Consider the following 20,989-nt stretch of genomic DNA (forward strand, 5'->3'; position numbering starts at 1 on the left):
GGGATGCTGGTTCCTGTTGACTCCAATGCTTTCCACAGTTGTGTCAAGTTGGCTGGATGTCCTTATGGTGGTGGACCATTCTTGATACACAAGGGAAACTGTTGAGTGTGAAAAACCCAGCAGTGTTACAGATCTTGACACAAACCGGTGCGCCTGGCACCTACTACCATACCCCGTTCAATGGCACTTAAATATTTTGTCTTGCCCATTCACCCTCTGAATAACACACATACACAATCCATGTCTCACTTGTCTCAAGGCTCACAAATCCTTCTTTAACCTGCCTTCCCCCCTTCATCTACACTGATTGAAGTGGATTTAACAAGTGACATCAATAAGGGATCATAGCTTTCAACTGGATTTACCTGGTCAGTCTATGTCATGGAAATTGCAGGTGTTTCTAATGTTTTGTACTCTCATTGAATGTGGGACATTCTGAAATCCATTTGAGTGAGTTTTTAAATGATTATATTTTATTCCTCTGTATTGATTATATTTTATTCCTCTGTATTGATTATATTTTATTCCTCTGTATTTATTATATTTTATTCCTCTGTATTTATTATATTTTATTCCTCTGTATTTATTATATTTTATTCCTCTGTATTTATTATATTTTATTCCTCTGTATTTATTATATTTTATTCCTCTGTATTTATTATATTTTATTCCTCTGTATTTATTATATTTTATTCATCTGTATTTATTATATTTTATTCCTCTGTATTTATTATATTTTATCCCTCTGTATTTATTATATTTTATTCCTCTGTATTTATTATATTTTATTCCTCTGTATTGATTATAATTTATTCCTCTGTATTTATTATATTTTATTCCTCTGTATTTATTATATTTTATTCCTCTGTATTTATTATATTTTATTCCTCTGTATTTATTATATTTTATTCCTCTGTATTTATTATATTTTATTCCTCTGTATTTATTATATTTTATTCCTCTGTATTTATTATATTTTATTCCTCTGTATTTATTATATTTTATTCTTCTGTATTTATTATATTTTATTCCTCTGTATTTATTATATTTTATTCCTCTGTATTTATTCTATTTTATTCCTCTGTATTGATTATATTTTATTCCTCTGTATTTATTATATTTTATTCCTCTGTATTTATTATATTTTATTCCTCTGTATTTATTATATTTTATTCCTCTGTATTTATTATATTTTATTCCTCTGTATTGCCTCATCTCAAAAGACACAGATGATATTCAACAGATATTTGGGGTCTTAATCAACTATTAAACCCCCAATGGAAAACTCTGATTCAATCTGTGTTCGGGTCCTACCGTCGTCTTATCTTCCAGCCCCATCAGTTTCCTCTGATTAGAAATCTCCAAACCATTTTCCTTTTCTATTGAAATCTAACTCGCTGATATAAAGTCTACTTTTATGAGGAGGAAATTCAATTAACCCACTGGAATGTCCATTATCTGGTTGAAATTATGGGATTGTATGAAGAATTGGAGACACCATTCCCCTTAATTGCTGTTCAGTTTAGCCTCTTTGGAGCTGTGAAGTTAACTACCATGCCAAGCGGTGTCATCGGTCGAAACGACTAAACACACAGGGACCATTACATGTTTACACAGCATACTGTATATGTAGCCTATGTTTTAACTTGGTGTATGAGTTGAAAAACAGATGTTTTTAATATCACCTTTGTGTCAGCTACTATGTCCAATGAGTAATATTCAGTATTGTTGTGAGCCAACCTCATATCTGTGACACTAGAGAGTCCACTCATTCTCAGTGTATCCAGTCACTAACTAGGGTATCATCTGTGATTACAGTGTGTGTCAAAGACATGATTGATTTCCCGAGCTCTTTAAAAAAACACATCTATCTCTCCACCTCCCGCCTAATAACCATCCGACTCTCATTCCCCACGCGCAGACAGACTAGCGCTGCGTGTCACTCGCTCCAGATGTTTTGGAGTGGAGGATATGAGAGCAATGTTGTGGTGGCAAATAGAGGAATGGGTTTCCGTTTCCGATTTGGTCCGTGGTGGAATCGTCGGTTTGAGGTTGCGCCTTTCCTAATAATCTCTCGATACAGGGGTTATTGAAGTTTGAATATAATCGTATCGTGAATTCTCCTTTTATTTATTTAAATCCACATAAAATGCCCATTAAATTGGAGTTAAAGTGAGGAGCAGAAGTGGAGCTCAGTTGAAGATGTGAAAGTGTTTTCACAAAACGTTGTAGTAGTGACAATTGCGTTTCAGTCCTACCATTAAATAGTTTGTCGACAAAAGCAGGTTTTTATCCTAGTTGTAATTTTCCATTGTTTGTGTGTCAGTGTTGCTGAATTTGAAACATCTGAAAATGTTTACCGGGATGTAAATATCATAATCCCTTTTAAATGGAGAACAGTATGTATGTGACAGAAGGGGTCAAGGACAATTACCAGAGTTCTGAAAATATTTAAGTGAAGATAATCAACACTAACCAAGGGAAGGAAATTAAAGAAAGGCAGAGGCATCTATTTCAAACTATAAGCATTTGGCGTCATTTTCTTCAGCGATACACCGAGAGAAACATCTCTCTGTCCCAGTACATCAGCCCTCTGTGCTAATGTCACATTTGGTGTCCTCATCGGTGACGTCCACCTCAGAGATAAAGAGAGCAGAAGAGTGGAGAGAGAGAGAGAGAGATTAGGAGCGTATAGAAAGAGTCTCGTGTCTGTCTGATGTGTATTTTCCAATTGCATGTTCCCTTGTAATGTGATTGGTGTCTCGGGGTCACCAGGTCAAGTTTGCCCATTGAACCATTCACAAAGGGGCATTCCACTGAGGTCACATCAGTGAGAGTTTTAAAGGAGGCTCCATGTATAGAGGAGTTGTTTCCCTCTGACCTCCAGGTCATTAGGACGTCACGCCGGCCCTTCACAGCCCTGCTCCTTGACGTTGAACTGACGTAGGGAGGTCATAAGGCTGTTATAGATGGTGGCGTAACCCCTGACCCCATGGAAACCCCTAATCTGTCCTGCTCCTCAGATATTTGGTGACAACAAATGACACAAAGTCTAGGTCTAGTAAATGCATCCACACACCGAAACGCTCATCGTCTCCCCTTCTCGTCACCCTGCTGAGGCCAGACCGTTCTCCCTCTCACCTTCTCATCACGCTGCTGGGCCAGAAGGTTCTCCCCTTCTCGTCACCCTGCTGAAGCCAGACAGTTTTCCCTCTCCCCTTCTCGTCACCCTGCTGAAGCCTGACAGTTCTCCCTCTCCCCTTCTCATCACCCTGCTGGGCCAGAAGGTTCTCCCCTTCTCGTCACCCTGCTGAAGCCAGACAGTTTTCCCTCTCCCCTTCTCGTCACTCTGCTGAGGCCAGACAGTTTTCCCTCTCCCCTTCTCATCACCCTGCTGGGCCAGAAGGTTCTCCCCTTCTCGTCACCCTGCTGAAGCCAGACAGTTTTCCCTCTTCCCTTCTCGTCACTCTGCTGAGGCCAGACAGTTCTCCCTCTCCCCTTCTCGTCACTCTGCTGAGGCCAGACAGTTCTCCCTCTCCCCTACTCGTCACCCTGCTGAGGCCAGACAGTTCTCCCTCTCCCCTTCTCGTCACTCTGCTGAGGCCAGACAGTTCTCCCTCTCCCCTTCTCGTCACTCTGCTGAGGCCAGACAGTTCTCCCTCTCCCCTTCTCGTCACCCTGCTGAGGCCAGACAGTTCTCCCTCTCCCCTTCTCGTCACTCTGCTGAGGCCAGACAGTTCTCCCTCTCCCCTTCTCGTCACTCTGCTGAGGCCAGACAGTTCTCCCTCTCCCCTACTCGTCACCCTGCTGAGGCCAGACAGTTCTCCCTCTCCCCTTCTCGTCACTCTGCTGAGGCCAGACAGTTCTCCCTCTCCCCTTCTCGTCACCCTGCTGAGGCCAGACAGTTCTCCCTCTCCCCTTCTCGTCACTCTGCTGAGGCCAGACAGTTCTCCCTCTCCCCTTCTCGTCACCCTGCTGAGGCCAGACAGTTCTCCCTCTCCCCTTTAAGTTCTCCGGACCCTTTAAGAGCCCTTTAAGAGCCTCAGCACCCAGTCTGTGACGTAACCAGGATGTTTGTGTGTCTCCATAATCCCTCTTTCTTTCTCTCTCTCTCTCTCTCTCTCTCTCCTCCTCTGCCTCCTTTCATAATGTTACTTTTTTGAAAACAGATCTAGCTCGGCCTTCCTGTCCACCTCCAAACCTCCTCTCTCTCTCAAAACCAAAACCCTGAAATGAAATCAGGACGGTCACACGAAACAGTAAGCCAACGCTTCCCCACTTGTCTCTCCTGTCGTCGGGTGTCACGCTGTTGTTGTAGTTTTGCGTAGGAATTAGCCGCCTATCAGTCAGCCCATCAGACTCTGACATGCTGTGGAGATATGAATCATGATCTGTGGCGTGATTCTGCATGACTGTGAAATCCAGTTGCTGGATATGATTGGGTCTCTATTATATTACTGAATGAATTATATTATAGTGAATGGAATTGAATTACAGAGCAGATGTCATGTATTAACTCTGTGGGAGCAGCAAAGCCGAACATCTCCAATGACAATAACACGGAAGATGGCCAGGCCGGTCTCACACAATGCTTTGTTTGTGTTTGTGGTGAACTGTCTAAGAGGATTTTGCTCTAGAAATGAGCTGTGGGATGTCTTTCTGAAAACTACTGTTTATGTCCCAAGTGTGTGAGTATGTGGGTTTATTAGTGTGTGTGTTTAGTAGTGTATGTGTGTGTGTGTGTGTGTGTGTGTGTGTTTTGGTAGAATGTACACATACTAACTAATTCCTTACACATGTAGATGTGCGACAGCAATAGAAGAACCACAGAGAAACTCCAGGTAAAACATTGTATTCAGTCATCCCTCCCTTTACAGTTTTCAAATCTACCTAAACGCAAGTAGTGGGGAAACCCTGAAATCCTGCGTGGCTGATAGAAGTGTCTTTTGTGACCTTTACTGAGTGAGGAATCCAGCCTCCTGTCGATATACCCATTCATCACCAGAATAGCATTAGTCTAAGCGTAAGCAGTGTCTGGAGCTTGGGGCTAAACCTGTGGGCTAAACCTGTGGGCTAAACCTGTGGGCTAAAACTGTGGGCTAAACCTGTGGGCTGGGACTAGGGCTCTGTCTGTCTGTCCTATCTGTGGCAGGCCCAGGTAGGGTGCCGGGGGAGCACAATGTGTGGAGGATTAGCTTCAGAGCTGGGCCCCAGCCCAGGGCCCCTGCTGGCCTTTCACAGCCCCGGCAGGGGAGCACACCGTGGGGATGGGACAGGGTCATGGGTACCCCGCCTTGGGGGTGTGAGAGCAGAGAGAGCGGAGCCTGGGAAAAAAGCAGACACTGGCGGTGCTTGGGCTTTAGCGTTCTCAGCACTCCGCCACCAGGCTTTACCTCACAGCAGGTGACTTGTCTCAGATCCGCAGCGCTAGGCTAGCAGAGCTAACGCTGCAGAGAGGAGCTGTCTGTGGACACTGGGATAGCCTAGCTCAACTGACTGACAGCATGGTATGTTTCTAAAGGGGTTCTTTCTTTTGGAGGATTCTTTTGTATTTTTCCCCGTCTCTTTTTTCTTTTAGGTTTTCTGTTAATTCCATCAGACGATGACTCACTGTCTCAGTGTGTCGGTTGGGGCAGCATTTCTGTTGGTCAGCTTGTGGGAAGCTTTTTGTTATTTTGTCCTCTAAATAGTCTCTCGTTGTCAGCGTAGACCTGTACAGCTACGATCATTTGGCGGCGATAGGCAACCAAATTTGAAAGCAAACACTGATTTGATTCTTCTGCAGCAGTCTGTCGGACTCTGAATGAATACGATGGCAGGTTGAAGGAACATGTTCCATCTCCTCTCCGCTTTTTGTAGATTTCTCCCCTCCGAAGTTTGTTCCTGTCTTCCTTCTCCTCACGTCCTCTGAGTGGGGCGTAGTATAATGATGATAGGCATCGCCCTTACTAAGCCCATTTCCCCACGCTGTGAGACTCATAGCATGGGGCGAGGGTAGCTCCTCTAGTAGCCAGATGGCTAACCCCTCACAGCCTCTCTGCATAGACAGCCCAAGCTAACTGCTCATTTATATGCCGATAGGAGCGACAGGAGTCTGATTTGGAGAAAGAGAGCGAGCGATAGTGGGATGGAAACAGTGTGAGGTAATAATGATGTAAAGAATTGCATTATGTCGTGGAGTCATCGAGTCGTGAGGCAAGAGACAAACTTTCTCTTTTTTTTGGTCCTGTCCTTTGTGCAACGGCGGGGCGCATTGGAGTATGGGGAGGGATGGAAGGGATGTATGGGTGGATTGATGGAACAATTGTCATGACGACAGGGCTGGGGCTGATTGTAGTCTTCTTCCTCTCACCTCCTGTTGTCCAATCAGATGTGCGAGCAGCGTGCAGGGCAGGAGCAGGAGAGGATGCGTCTACAGCAGCATTACAGCACGGAGAGGGACAATCTGGTCCAGCAGCACCAGCGGGAGGTGGGCACCATGGAGAGGGAGGCGCGGGCCGCCCTGCACCAGCACCAGCACCAGACCCAGGAGTGGAGGCAACACGACGCCCAGGTAGGAGGTCTCACTACTCTCCTCTAGTCCGCACCGCTCTCCCGCAGGTTCTCTCCTGGTCACCATTTTGTTTGGCCATTAACGTTCTGTGGTGCTGGGCTTTCAAAAACGCTGCGAGTAGTACTTTCTCACCTGCTGCTAGGTGCGATTTCTGAGCAGAATTTGTTTTGTAGCGGTGCAGGTGTGTGTGAGCGGAAAGGAAGAATCCCGAATTCTTATTTCAATCCTAAATTATTTTATTTGCGAAATAAAATAGGGAGGACCGTTGTTGTTGTAGGAAGGACTGCAAATGAATAGAAAAGTTAAATGCCGATTAATCCGAAATAAATTAATATTATCATACAGTGCTAACTTCTAATGCGGTTCTGTATTTCTTTCCTGGTTTCGCGGCAGGGTTCCGTGCTAGAAGTGAAAAGACTTGAAACGCCTGGAAACCACAGGTTGCCAGATAAAGGAAAGGAAGGCTCTTGGTCGCTGTGCAGTACCTCTGGCCTTTTCTTCCCCAAACCCTGGGTTGCATTTCTCTCCTTTCTTTCCCTGGTTCACCGGGGTCGGTATCAGCCGTGTATCAGCCGCATACGGCGAGTGCCCCGTAATCCCCCTACGGAGGAACAGGCTGTACATGGCATTCTCCCCTCACCGCAGGTAGCCATCTCCCTCCCATAAGCACCAGTTACTTTCCCATTACAACAACACACTACCGCTACAATGGCTATATGACATTTGGCGCTATATTGATGGAGTCCCCAATCCCCAAGCCTATTTAACACTTGTGATTCCAGCAGGTTTTCTCTCCCTGCAGCCCTGCTCCACTCTCTTCCCTCCATCTCCCCTCTCCTCGCCGCTTCTCCTGCCTGGCTAGCATGGAGACGCTGTGGGAAGCCATTTGACAGAGCAGCCCCCGTCTGGGGATGTATTTGACTCCTCAAGCCTCCAGATGAAATGTAGAATGTCAGCATGGCGAGGGCTTGTTTATTAGCTCCTGGCTGGAGACTAGGGGTCCAGCCGTGCACATTCAGTATTTTTGGACATTTGGACAAACGGCGGGCACAGATGGTTCCCAGGTTACACAACTGTGTACAGAACCAAATGGAATTTCACCGTTAAGATTATTATTCATCGTTAAGATGATTATTCTTTTTAAGAAGTAGGTCTAGTATGAATTAGTATAGGCCTAGATTTAAAAGCATTTAGACTTAAATGGGGAATAAAATAAATATGTTGTCTTTAATATTTGACCTTATTGGCCATAAATTAATTCATAGAAATATGATTAGAAGTATAGAAAGATGGCATTTAAACTGTAGCATTTCAAGGTCAAACAGTCAAATGTTTTAGAAACATTGTTATTTCATGTTCATCCGCTCCATACGTTTGACAGTAAGACAGGGTTATGTGTACAGTACGCACTGTTCTATATGGCAGAGGTGACAGCTTTCCATATGGCCTGCTCCTTTCAGTGGAAGAAAACATCTCATCTTCCTTCTCATACACAGCTACCCTGAACACACTCTCTCAGCTATGATTTGAGGTATCTGTTGGCATCCACTCTACTATTCTGGTTAGTCTGTCTGTCTCTGCCATGGCCATCGCTCGACCATACGATTATGTGGAGCCACAACGCACCTCAAAATCTCCCCTCCCCCTATGAAAAATAAATAAAACCAAAGTTCTCTGTGGTTCAGGTTATTGGAGAGCAGCAGTTGGGCTCCAGAATGTACGTATGTTATTTGTATGTATTTATTTAACCCTTATTTTACCAGTTAAGTTGACTGAGAGCACATTGTTATCTACGGTAAGGCCTTGGGGAATAGTTACAGGGACAGGAGGGGGGATGAATGAGCCAATTAGAAAGATGAGTTTTTTTAACATCACTTTAGGTCCCATATTATGAAGTAGGTTTGCATTACCATAGACGTTTACCCCTTTGAAACTCTGTCATACAGATGGAAATAAATGGGGGATTCAACCTCCACAGATTCAGAAAATATGAACGCTTTCTGAAACTGGCAAGCATAGCTTAAATGCACTACTTAATTCCTACTACTTAGTACTTTTCACTATTGTGAGGCTTAAGTGGTATTCAACATTCCATCAAGCGACTCACCCACACTATCTTGTGTGTGAGGAAGACAGACAATGGAATCTGTCCCGATGTGACTGCCAGGATTTGGGAATCAACTCCTGGCGAGGTGATTGGATCCAGGCCCTGTTTTCCCGCTCTTCCTTCTCTTCCTGGAATCTCTGGAAGGATTGTGTTGCTCACTTACTCTCTCTCTTCCTGACTATGGAAAGCTGGCAGAGGGAGCGGATGTCAGCCACACGTCGTGAGGATGAGTAATCCCGACTCATCCCCTTCACATGGTAGGATGAGTCTAATAAATAGGCTGGCCTCCACCCCACCCAACCAGTTGGGAAGGACAACAAATGAGTCGTGATCAACATGGAGGAGGAGGAGGGGATGCAGGATGAAGAGGAGACTACGCAGGAAGAGGAGAAGGAGATGCAGCAGGAGGTGGTGGAGCACAAGAGTTCGCTGTCCTGGCCTCATCACCACTTGTTGTTATCAAGGATACTCTGCAGGGGCCCCTTCCCTGACCAACTGTCTGTGTTACCCTGCTAAATAAAGGTCTGGAGTCTGGACAAGGAGAGCTCAATTAAAGAGATCAATTAAAGAAACATTGCGGAAGTGGAGAAAGTAAAAGTTGTACGTCCATTATGATATTCTGAGAGAGCAACTTGAAATATATAACAAGGCAATTAGAAGTGCCAGACGGACTCATTTTTCTAACTTGATCACAATTAATCAGAATTAATCAGAGTGCTCTTCTCCACCATTGATGACCTAATAAATCCTACCCCCTCAATTCTATGCGAATTGTCCCCCACATCTAAATGTGATACGTTTGCGGAGATAAGATAACCAACATTAGGCTGGGTATCAGTCAAGTAAGACCTGATGATAGGTTTTGTGCCCTAGCCTACCACGTAAAGGCACTATGGACATGCATTATGTTGTCATTAGTCACATTTAGTATTTTCCAATCTATAGAACACTATTTTACATACAGCAGGTTTTTAAAGGACCAAAGAGTTTGGTCTGCATCGTTTTTAGAGATATCACAACTTAAGCCTTCTACCTGCCCTCTGGATCCTATCCCCACCACCTTCTTCAAAACTGTTTTTAATTGCATATCTGAAGAAGTGCAAACTATTGTTAATCACTTCCTGTTCACAGACACTATCTCCACTGTGCCAAAAACTGCTGTGCGGAAACCGCTTCTGAAGAAGTCATGTAGATCCTGCAGCTCCTAGCAATTTTCGCCAAATCTCCAACCTTCCATTCTGAAACAACATTCAGGAGAAATTCGTTTTCAAACAGCAAAATATTTTTTTGGTGCCAACTGTGTTTTAAAAAAAATGGAATGTGTTTTTTGTGCCCACCACAGCACAGAGACAGCCTTAGTTAAAGTGGTAAAGGATCTTAGCGCCAACACAGATGCCAAACAGCTCTCTGTCCTTCAGTTTATATATGTTACCTCTTGGCAGCGTTATCAGAACGCACAGCATTGATTTTCACTGCTACGCAGACGATTCACCTGTTTTAAGGTCTGCACTAGCTGTCTGGGAGTTTTACAATTCATTTTAAAATTCTTCTATTGTTTTTAAATTAATCCATGATTGTGCCCCTCAATACATGTCAGACATGCATTTAAGTTATGTACCCAGTAGGTTCCTCAGAGTGAGTTTGCCGATCGGCATCTCAAAACCTCGATGAGCCAATGTTTTGGATGAAATCATCAGCAAAATGAACAGTTGCATGCAGCTTCCATACACCATCGCACAACCGGTTGAAGTCGAGAGGTTTCTTTGCCACCAATGGGTTCCCAAATACGAATGGATCAATGGACAGCACCCACATCGCCATAAAAGCACCATCCCAAAAGGAATTCAACTATGTGGACAGAAAAGGCCTTAATGTGGAGGTTATGTGATGTGCAAAAGATGCTGCTGCATGTGGTGGCCAGGTGGAACACACAACTCATTCATTCTGCAGAACAGCAATGTTGGCCCATACACCTACAGGATGGAACTGTTGAGGATGGCTTATTGGTGACTGTTGCCTACTCATTTGAAATATATTTGCCATTGCAGGCCATCATTGTAAATTAGAATTTGTTCTTAACTGATTTCACTAGTTAAATAAAGTTTATATAAAAAAACATTTTCTTTTTTTTAAATAAAGCATCTTGAATTGTCCTGCAACTTGAAATGAGCTTTGTGCGGTGACAGTACTGTTTAAATGAGCTTTGTGCAGTGACATTGCTGTTTAAATGAGCTTTGTGCGGTGACAGTACTGTTTAAATGAGCTTTGTGCAGTGACATTGCTGTTTAAATGAGCTTTGTGCAGTGACATTGCTGTTTAAATGAGCTTTGTGCAGTGACAGTACTGTTTAAATTAGCTTTGTGCAGTGACATTGCTGTTTAAATGAGCTTTGTGCAGTGACAGTACTGTTTAAATTAGCTTTGTGCGGTGACAGTACTGTTTAAATGAACTTTGTGCAGTGACATTGCTGTTTAAATGAGCTTTGTGCGGTGACAGTACTGTTTAAATGAGCTTTGTGCAGTGACCGTACTGTTTAAATGAGCTTTGTGCAGTGACCGTACTGTTTAAATGAGCTTTGTGCAGTGACAGTGCTGTTTAAATGAGCTTTGTGCAGTGACAGTGCTGTTTAAATGAGCTTTGTGCAGTGACAGTGCTGTTTTAAATGAGCTTTGTGCAGTGACAGTACTGTTTAAATGAGCTTTGTGCAGTGACAGTGCTGTTTAAATTAGCTTTGTGCAGTGACAGTACTGTTTAAATGAGCTTTGTGCAGTGACCGTACTGTTTAAATGAGCTTTGTGCAGTGACAGTGCTGTTTAAATGAGCTTTGTGCGGTGACAGTACTGTTTAAATGAGCTTTGTGCAGTGACAGTACTGTTTAAATGAGCTTTGTGCAGTGACCCTACTGTTTAAATGAGCTTTGTGCAGTGACAGTGCTGTTTTAAATGAGCTTTGTGCAGTGACAGTACTGTTTAAATGAGCTTTGTGCAGTGACAGTGCTGTTTAAATTAGCTTTGTGCAGTGACAGTGCTGTTTAAATTAGCTTTGTGCAGTGACAGTACTGTTTAAATTAGCTTTGTGCGGTGACAGTACTGTTTAAATGAGCTTTGTGCAGTGACAGTGCTGTTTAAATTAGCTTTGTGCAGTGACAGTACTGTTTAAATTAGCTTTGTGCGGTGACAGTACTGTTTAAATGAGCTTTGTGAAGTGACAGTGCTGTTTAAATGAGCTTTGTGCAGTGACAGTGCTGTTTAAATGAGCTTTGTGCGGTGACAGTGCTGTTTAAATGAGCTTTGTGCAGTGACAGTGCTGTTTAAATGAGCTTTGTGCAGTGACAGTGCTGTTTAAATGAGCTTTGTGCAGTGACAGTGCTGTTTAAATGAGCTTTGTGCAGTGACAGTGCTGTTTAAATTAGCTTTGTGCGGTGACAGTACTGTTTAAATGAGCTTTGTGCAGTGACAGTGCTGTTTAAATGAGCTTTGTGCAGTGACAGTGCTGTTTAAATGAGCTTTGTGCAGTGACAGTGCTGTTTAAATTAGCTTTGTGCGGTCACAGTACTGTTTAAATGAGCTTTGTGCAGTGACAGTGCTGTTTAAATGAGCTTTGTGCAGTGACAGTGCTGTTTAAATGAGCTTTGTGCAGTGACAGTACTGTTTAAATTAGCTTTGTGCAGTGACAGTGCTGTTTAAATGAGCTTTGTGCGGTGACAGTACTGTTTAAATGAGCTTTGTGCGGTGACAGTACTGTTTAAATTATCTTTGTGCTGTGACAGTACTGTTTAAATGAGCTTTGTGCAGTGACAGTGCCATTTAATTGAACTTTGTGCAGTGACAGTACTGTTTAAATTATCTTTGTGCGGTGACAGGGCCATTTAATTGATCTTTGTGCGGTGACAGTACTGTTTAAATGAACTTTGTGCAGTGACAGTACTGTTTAAATGAGCTTTGTGCAGTGACAGTACTGTTTAAATGAGCTTTGTGCAGTGACCGTACTGTTTAAATGAGCTTTGTGCAGTGGCAGTACTGTTTAAATGAGCTTTGTGCAGTGACAGTACTGTTTAAATGAGCTTTGTGCAGTGACAGGGCCATTTAATTGATCTTTGTGCGGTGACAGTACTGTTTAAATTAGCTTTGTGCAGTGACCGTACTGTTTAAATGAGCTTTGTGCAGTGGCAGTACTGTTTAAATGAGCTTTGTGCAGTGACAGTACTGTTTAAATGAACTTTGTGCAGTGACCGTACTGTTTAAATGAGCTTTGTGCAGTGACAGTACTGTTTAAATGAGCTTTGTGCAGTGACAGTACTGTTTAAATGAGCTTTGTGCAGTGACCGTACTGTTTAAATGAGCTTTGTGCAGTGGCAGTACTGTTTAAATGAGCTTTGTGCAGTGACAGTACTGTTTAAATGAGCTTTGTGCAGTGACCGTACTGTTTAAATGAACTTTGTGCAGTGACAGTGCTGTTTAAATGAGCTTTGTGCAGTGACCGTACTGTTTAAATGAGCTTTGTGCAGTGACCGTACTGTTTAAATGAACTTTGTGCAGTGACAGTGCTGTTTAAATGAGCTTTGTGCAGTGACAGTACTGTTTAAATGAGCTTTGTGCGGTGACAGTACTGTTTAAATTAGCTTTGTGCAGTGACAGGGCCATTTAATTGAACTTTGTGCAGTGACAGTACTGTTTAAATTAGCTTTGTGCGGTGACAGTACTGTTTAAATTAGCTTTGTGCAGTGACAGGGCCATTTAATTTAACTTTGTGCAGTGATAGTACTGTTTAAATGAGCTTTGTGCAGTGACCGTACTGTTTAAATGAGCTTTGTGCAGTGACAGTGCCATTTAATTGAAATTTGTGCAGTGACAGTACTGTTTAAATTAGCTTTGTGCGGTGACAGTACTGTTTAAATGAGCTTTGTGCAGTGACAGGGCCATTTAATTGAACTTTGTGCAGTGACAGTACTGTTTAAATTAGCTTTGTGCAGTGACCGTACTGTTTAAATGAACTTTGTGCAGTGACCGTACTGTTTTACATGAGCTTTGTGCAGTGACAGTACTGTTTAAATGAGCTTTGTGCAGTGACAGTACTGTTTAAATTATCTTTGTGCAGTGACAGTGCTGTTTAAATGAGCTTTGTGCAGTGACAGTGCTGTTTAAATGAGCTTTGTGCAGTGACAGTACTGTTTAAATGAGCTTTGTGCGGTGACAGTACTGTTTAAATGAGCTTTGTGCAGTGACAGTGCTGTTTAAATTATCTTTGTGCAGTGACAGTACTGTTTAAATGAGCTTTGTGCAGTGACAGTACTGTTTAAATGAACTTTGTGCAGTGACATTGCTGTTTAAATGAGCTTTGTGCAGTGACAGTACTGTTTAAATGAGCTTTGTGCGGTGACAGTACTGTTTAAATGAGCTTTGTGCAGTGACAGTGCTGTTTAAATTATCTTTGTGCAGTGACAGTACTGTTTAAATGAGCTTTGTGCAGTGACAGTACTGTTTAAATGAACTTTGTGCAGTGACATTGCTGTTTAAATGAGCTTTGTGCGGTGACAGTACTGTTTAAATGAGCTTTGTGCGGTGACAGTACTGTTTAAATTAGCTTTGTGCAGTGACAGGGCCATTTAATTGAACTTTGTGCAGTGACAGTACTGTTTAAATTAGCTTTGTGCGGTGACAGTACTGTTTAAATTAGCTTTGTGCAGTGACAGGGCCATTTAATTGAATTTTGTGCAGTGACAGTACTGTTTAAAGGAGCTTTGTGCAGTGACCGTACTGTTTAAATGAACTTTGTGCAGTGACCGTACTGTTTAAATGAGCTTTGTGCGGTGACAGTACTGTTTAAATGAGCTTTGTGCGGTGACAGTACTGTTTAATTGAACTTTGTGCAGTGACAGTGCTGTTTAAATGAGCTTTGTGCGGTGACAGTACTGTTTAAATTAGCTTTGTGCAGTGACAGGGCCATTTAATTGAACTTTGTGCAGTGACAGTACTGTTTAAATTAGCTTTGTGCGGTGACAGTACTGTTTAAATTAGCTTTGTGCAGTGACAGGGCCATTTAATTGAACTTTGTGCAGTGACATGCAGCCTGGACAGCTGCTCTCAGTAAATGTGTTAACCTGCAGCCTGGACAGCTGCTCTCAGTAAATGTGTTCGCCTGCAGCCTGGACAGCAGCTCTCAGTAAATGTGTTAACCTGCAGCCTGGACAGCTGCTCTCAGTAAATGTGTTCGCCTGCAGCCTGGACAGCAGCTCTCAGTAAATGTGTTAACCTGCAGCCTGGACAGCAGCTCTCAGTAAATGTGTTAACCTGCAGCCAGGACAGCAGCTCTCAGTAAATGTGTTAACCTGCAGCCTGGACAGCTGCTCTCAGTAAATGTGTTCGCCTGCAGCCTGGACAGCTGCTCTCAGTAAATGTGTTCGCCTGCAGCCTGGACAGCTGCTCTCAGTAAATGTGTTAACCTGCAGCCTGGACAGCAGCTCTCAGTAAATGTGTTAACCTGCAGCCTGGACAGCAGCTCTCAGTAAATGTGTTAACCTGCAGCCTGGACAGCTGCTCTCAGTAAATGTGTTCGCCTGCAGCCTGGACAGCAGCTCTCAGTAAATGTGTTAACCTGCAGCCTGGACAGCTGCTCTCAGTAAATGTGTTAACCTGCAGCCTGGACAGCAGCTCTCAGTAAATGTGTTAACCTGCAGCCTGGACAGCAGCTCTCAGTAAATGTGTTAACCTGCAGCCTGGACAGCAGCTCTCAGTAAATGTGTTAACCTGCAGCCTGGACAGCAGCTCTCAGTAAATGTGTTAACCTGCAGCCTGGACAGCAGCTCTCAGTAAATGTGTTAACCTGCAGCCTGGACAGCAGCTCTCAGTAAATGTGTTAACCTGCAGCCTGGACAGCAGCTCTCAGTAAATGTGTTAACCTGCAGCCTGGACAGCAGCTCTCAGTAAATGTGTTAACCTGCAGCCTGGACAGCAGCTCTCAGTAAATGTGTTAACCTGCAGCCTGGACAGCAGCTCTCAGTAAATGTGTTAACCTGCAGCCTGGACAGCAGCTCTCAGTAAATGTGTTAACATGCAGCCTGGACAGCTGCTCTCAGTAAATGTGTTAACCTGCAGCCTGGACAGCTGCTCTCAGTAAATGTGTTAACCTGCAGCCTGGACAGCAGCTCTCAGTAAATGTGTTAACCTGCAGCCTGGACAGCAGCTCTCAGTAAATGTGTTCGCCTGCAGCCTGGACAGCAGCTCTCAGTAAATGTGTTAACCTGCAGCCTGGACAGCAGCTCTCAGTAAATGTGTTCGCCTGCAGCCTGGACAGCAGCTCTGAGTAAATGTGTTAACCTGCAGCCTGGACAGCAGCTCTCAGAAAATGTGTTAGCTTGCAGCCAGGACAGCAGCTCTCAGTAAATGTGTTAACCTGCAGCCTGGACAGCAGCTCTCAGTAAATTTGTTCGCCTGCAGCCTGGACAGCAGCTCTCAGTACATGTGTTAACCTGCAGCCTGGACAGCAGCTCTCAGTAAATGTGTTCGCCTGCAGCCTGTGCTGCTCTGTTAGCCGATCAGCGGCACAGGAGGGTGGAAGAGAGCCCCATTAGAGAGACCGAGAGAGAGTTACAGAGAGAGGGTGACACACACACACACTCCCTCATCAAACACACTCAAGAGACACGCAGTCCTCTCTGTCCCCAAACACAGTCCATATTCTGGTGCAATACTCATGTTTTCTCTTGTTTTTAAACCTAATAAATAGTTTTGTTTGTGTTCTGACGGTCTGCCACGGCACAGTGGATCTGTCCTCTCCTCAAGCTGCTGGATATTTAAATGGATTAACTGTTGTTGTGCAGGGGTGATATGTATTTCACTTAGCTAGTGCTGTTGTTTCTCATGCTTTGAGGGCATTGGAGTCTGTTTCCTTATTAATCTGTCCAAAGAATTCCACTTCAGAAACTACACCAACATTCCAAATGAATTTAAGCCTTGTTGTCCTGAACAACAGAAACGTGATCATTCTATTGGCTCGTTCTTACAGCGACTTCACTCAACTCATTTTTATGGGTAATTCCGTCCCCCCCCCCCCCACCCCCCCCCTCTCGCGTCCTGACAACGTCTTTTCTGAGAAACATCTGGACTTCAAACAGCATGGGAGAGAGTCAGATCCTCAGAGGGTTCTCTCCTTAACACTGTGATGGACTAAATAATAACCCTGGCAAAACTTTCAACTAACTTTTTCTCCCAGTAAGTGATTAACAAGACAGGGAGAAATGAAGGGCCTGATGACAGGGTGAATCTGAGCTGAGGAAGGGTGTCTGATGAGAGAGAAGACGACACAACAGACAGCTGGACAAGAACGCTGTGTCTTGGGGGGAGTGGGTGTGTGTCTGTCTCTCTCTCTGCCTTGTACTTGAACGATTGATCAGTCCCTATAGATGGTTTTGCCAGCCCTGTCTTCCCTTCCTCCCAGACATCCTATAGTCATTGAGCTCTGTCTGTTGTTGAGTGGACACATCAGTGGGTTGGTTAGAGTTATGTTTGTGATTTTTGCATGTTGATTAGATCACATCTTTTTGTGATTGAGGTAGGACTGCTTGAAGTTTCACTTTCACATGTCTCATGCGGACACAGAGAGATCAATGGCTGACGTTTGTTGTGTGTTGTAGTACCCAAGTCATTAGATTGCAGATTACATTCAGCTCCACATTTTGATTTCTTAGAAGCTTTGCTATTAGAAATGATTTTCTGAGAGTGGGTGGGAATTTGGAGTAGGGGTAGCTATTGTTTTTAAATCTCGTCCACTTGTCACATGCCACAAATGAGCTTGTTTCCAACTGCAGCTGTCCCTTATTTTCCCTGTCTCCCTCCCCCTTTCTCCCTATTGATGTTCAGTCCAAGCTCAGACAGATGTGGTCTCCGCTCCAGATTGGCTCTTTCTCTCTCTCTGTCTTTTGTTCTCTCTATCCCTTATCCATTCATATATTTGAATATTGGATTTTATCTATTTAATTTCAATTTTTTTCCATTTCCTCACCTCTCAAATCTATTCTTGCCGCTTCAGGTGATTTAGTATAACCTCATACAACAAACGACTTAACATTCATACTATTCAACATGTATTTAATCACACATTCTATGTCAGCATGGTGAGAGGAAGCTGTCATGAAGAGTAGGACTGTTGGACTAAATTGCCACCCTTCAGTTCAGAATGCTATTATGCACCTGCTGCAACAATACTAGGCAGTCCTTTTATTTCCAACTTTTGTTTCAGTAGCCTTTATGTTGTTAGCCTATATGTTATTAGCCTATATGTTATTAGCCTTTATGTTGTTAGCCTATATGTTATTAGCCTATATGTTATTAGCCTTTATGTTGTTAGCCTATATGTTATTAGCCTATATGTTATTAGCCTATATGTTATTAGCCTATATGTTATTAGCCTATATGTTATTAGCCTATATGTTATTAGCCTATATGTTATTAGCCTATATGTTGTTAGCCTATATGTTATTAGCCTATATGTTATTAGCCTTTATGTTGTTAGCCTATATGTTATTAGCCTATATGTTATTAGCCTATATGTTATTAGCCTTTATGTTGTTAGCCTATATGTTGTTAGCCCATATGTTATTTCCCAAACATATTAAAGTTATAGGGAAGAGGGATCAGCCAGACGAGTTGAAGAGGGAATTCTACATTAAAGGCTGTTCAGGGACCTGTTCTAATAGCTGCCTGCCCTTGAAGTCATGTGGACCATCACGCCTGGCACTGTTTATGGCTGTCTCTCTCTCTCTCTGTATGTGTGTGTTCGTGTGTGAGTTCGTGCGTATCCTCCTATTTTTCTGTGTTGTCTGTCTCTGTGTGTGAGGGTGTGTGACACAGCCATGGCATCTGGGTGTTGTGGTGATGCAGCCTTTGATGTCTCTGTGAGATTTTCCACCAAAAAGAAGACTTCAGACGCTTTCTGCTCTAATTGCCATGTGACTGAAGCCATAACGAGATAGAACCTCACTGTCCTGGGATGCCCGGGTGTCTGTGGAGAGAGAGAGGAGAAGGGACAGTAGAGGGTGTATGTGGAGAGAGGGGGGAAGGGACAGTAGAGGGTGTCTGTGGAGAGAGAGGGGGGAAGGGACAGTAGAATGTGTCTGTGGAGAGAGAGGGGGGAAGGGACAGTACAGGGTGTATGTGGAGAGAGAGGGGAAGGGACAGTAGAGGGTGTCTGTGGAGAGAGAGGGTATGGGACAGTACAGGGTGTCTGTGGAGAGAGAGGGGAGAAGGGACAGTACAGGGTGTCTGTGGAGAGAGAGGGAAAGGGACAGTACAGGGTGTCTGTGGAGAGAGAGGGGAGAAGGGACAGTACAGGGTGTCTGTGGAGAGAGAGAGTGGAGAAGGGACAGTAGAGGGTGTCTGTGGAGAGAGAGGGGAAGGGACAGTAGAGGGTGTCTGTGGAGAGAGAGGGTATGGGACAGTAGATGGTTTCTGTGGAGAGAGAGGGGAAGGGACAGTAGAGGGTGTCTGTGGAGAGCGAGGGGAGAAGGGACAGTAGAATGTGTCTGTGGAGAGAGGGGGGGAAGGGACAGTAGAATGTGTCTGTGGAGAGAGAGGGGAAGGGACAGTACAGGGTGTCTGTATAGAGAGAGAGGGGAAGGGACGGTGGAGGGTGTCTGTGGAGAGAGAGGGGAAGGGACAGTACAGGGTGTCTGTGGAGAGAGAGGGGAAGGGACAGTAGAATGTGTCTGTGGAGAGAGAGGGGAAGGGGCAGTAGAGGGTGTCTGTGGAGAGAGAGGGGAAGGGACAGTACAGGGTGTCTGTGGAGAGAGAGGGGAAGGGACAGTAGAGGGTGTCTGTGGAGAGAGAGGGGAAGGGACAGTACAGGGTGTCTGTGGGGAGAGAGGGGAAGGGACAATAGAATGTGTCTGTGGAGAGAGAGGGGAAGGGACAGTAGATGGTGTCTGTGGAGAGAGAGGGGAAGGGACAGTATAATGTGTCTGTGGAGAGAGAGGGGGGAAGGGACAGTAGAATGTGTCTGTGGAGAGAGAGGGGAGAAGGCACAGTACAGGGTGTCTGTAGAGAGAGAGAGGGGAAGGGACAGTAGATGGTGTCTGTGGAGAGAGAGGGGAAGGGACAGTATAATGTGTCTGTGGAGAGAGAGGGGGGAAGGGACAGTAGAATGTGTCTGTGGAGAGAGAGGGGAGAAGGGACAGTACAGGGTGTCTGTGGAGAGAGAGGGGAGAAGGGACAGTAGAGGGTGTCTGTGGAGAGAGAGGGGAAGGGACAGTAGAATGTGTCTGTGGAGAGAGAGGGGAAGGGGCAGTACAGGGTGTCTGTGGAGAGAGAGGGGAAGGTGCAGTACAGGGTGTCTGTGGAGAGAGAGGGGAAGGTGCAGTACAGGGTGTCTGTGGAGAGAGAGGGGAAGGGGCAGTACAGGGTGTCTGTGGAGAGAGAGGGGAAGGTGCAGTACAGGGTGTCTGTGGAGAGAGAGGGGAAGGGGCAGTACAGGGTGTCTGTGGAGAGAGAGGGGAAGGGACAGTAGAAAGTTCTCTCTCTTTCTCTCTCTGCCTCCCCCTTTTCTCTCTCTTTCTCTCTCTCTGTCTCTCCCTTCTCTCGCTCTCTCTCTCTCTCTCTGCCTCCCCCTTCTCTTTCTCTCCCTTCTGTCTCTCTCTCTATGCCTCCCCCTCTCTCTCTCTCTCGCTCTGCCTCCCCCTTATCTCTCTCTCTCTGCCCCCATTGTCTCTCTCTGCATCTCCCTTCTCTCTCTCTATCTATCTATCTCCCTCTATCTATATCTCTCTCTCTGCCTCCCCCTTCTTTCTTTCTATCTCTATATATATCTCACTGTCTCTATCTCTCTCTCTTCCTCTATCTCTCTCTATATCTATATCTCATCATCTATATCTCTCTCTTCCTCTATCTCTCTCTATATCTATCTCTCATCATCTATATATCTCTCTCTGCCTCCCCCTTCTTTCTTTCTCTCTCTATATCTATCTCTCTGTCTCTCTCTCTCTCTTCCTCTATATCTATATCTCTCTATCTCTCTTACTCTATCTATATCTCTCTCTCTCTGCCTCCCCCTTCTTTCTTTCTCTCTCTATATCTATCTCTCTGTCTCTCTCTCTCTCTTCCTCTATATCTATATCTCTCTATCTCTCTTCCTCTATATCTATATCTCTCTCTCTGCCTCCCCCTTCTCTCTTTCTTTCTCTGTCACCCCCTTCTCTCAATCTCTCCCTACCTCCCCCCGCTCTCTCTCCCTCTCTCTCTCTCTCCCTCTCTCTCTCCCTCTCTCTCTCTCTCTCTCTCTCTCTCTCTCTCTCTCTCTCTCTCTCTCTCTTTGCCTCCCCCTCTCTCAATCTCTCACAT

At 44.5% G+C, this 20,989-nt stretch overlaps 1 protein-coding gene across 2 annotated transcripts in view; it reads left to right on the top strand.

Moving 5' to 3' along the window:
• cep112 (centrosomal protein 112) overlaps positions 1 to 20,989 on the top strand; it is a 211,250-nt gene that overhangs the window by 102,219 nt on the left and 88,042 nt on the right. For both annotated transcript variants that reach the window (XM_036941515.1, XM_036941516.1), the window contains exon 20: positions 6,371 to 6,553. In XM_036941515.1, coding sequence (XP_036797410.1) covers positions 6,371 to 6,553 — 183 coding nt within the window. The remainder of the gene's footprint in view (positions 1 to 6,370; positions 6,554 to 20,989) is intronic.

The sequence above is a fragment of the Oncorhynchus mykiss genome, chromosome 13 (genome assembly GCF_013265735.2).
Source record: "Oncorhynchus mykiss isolate Arlee chromosome 13, USDA_OmykA_1.1, whole genome shotgun sequence".
Taxonomy (NCBI): domain Eukaryota; kingdom Metazoa; phylum Chordata; class Actinopteri; order Salmoniformes; family Salmonidae; genus Oncorhynchus; species Oncorhynchus mykiss.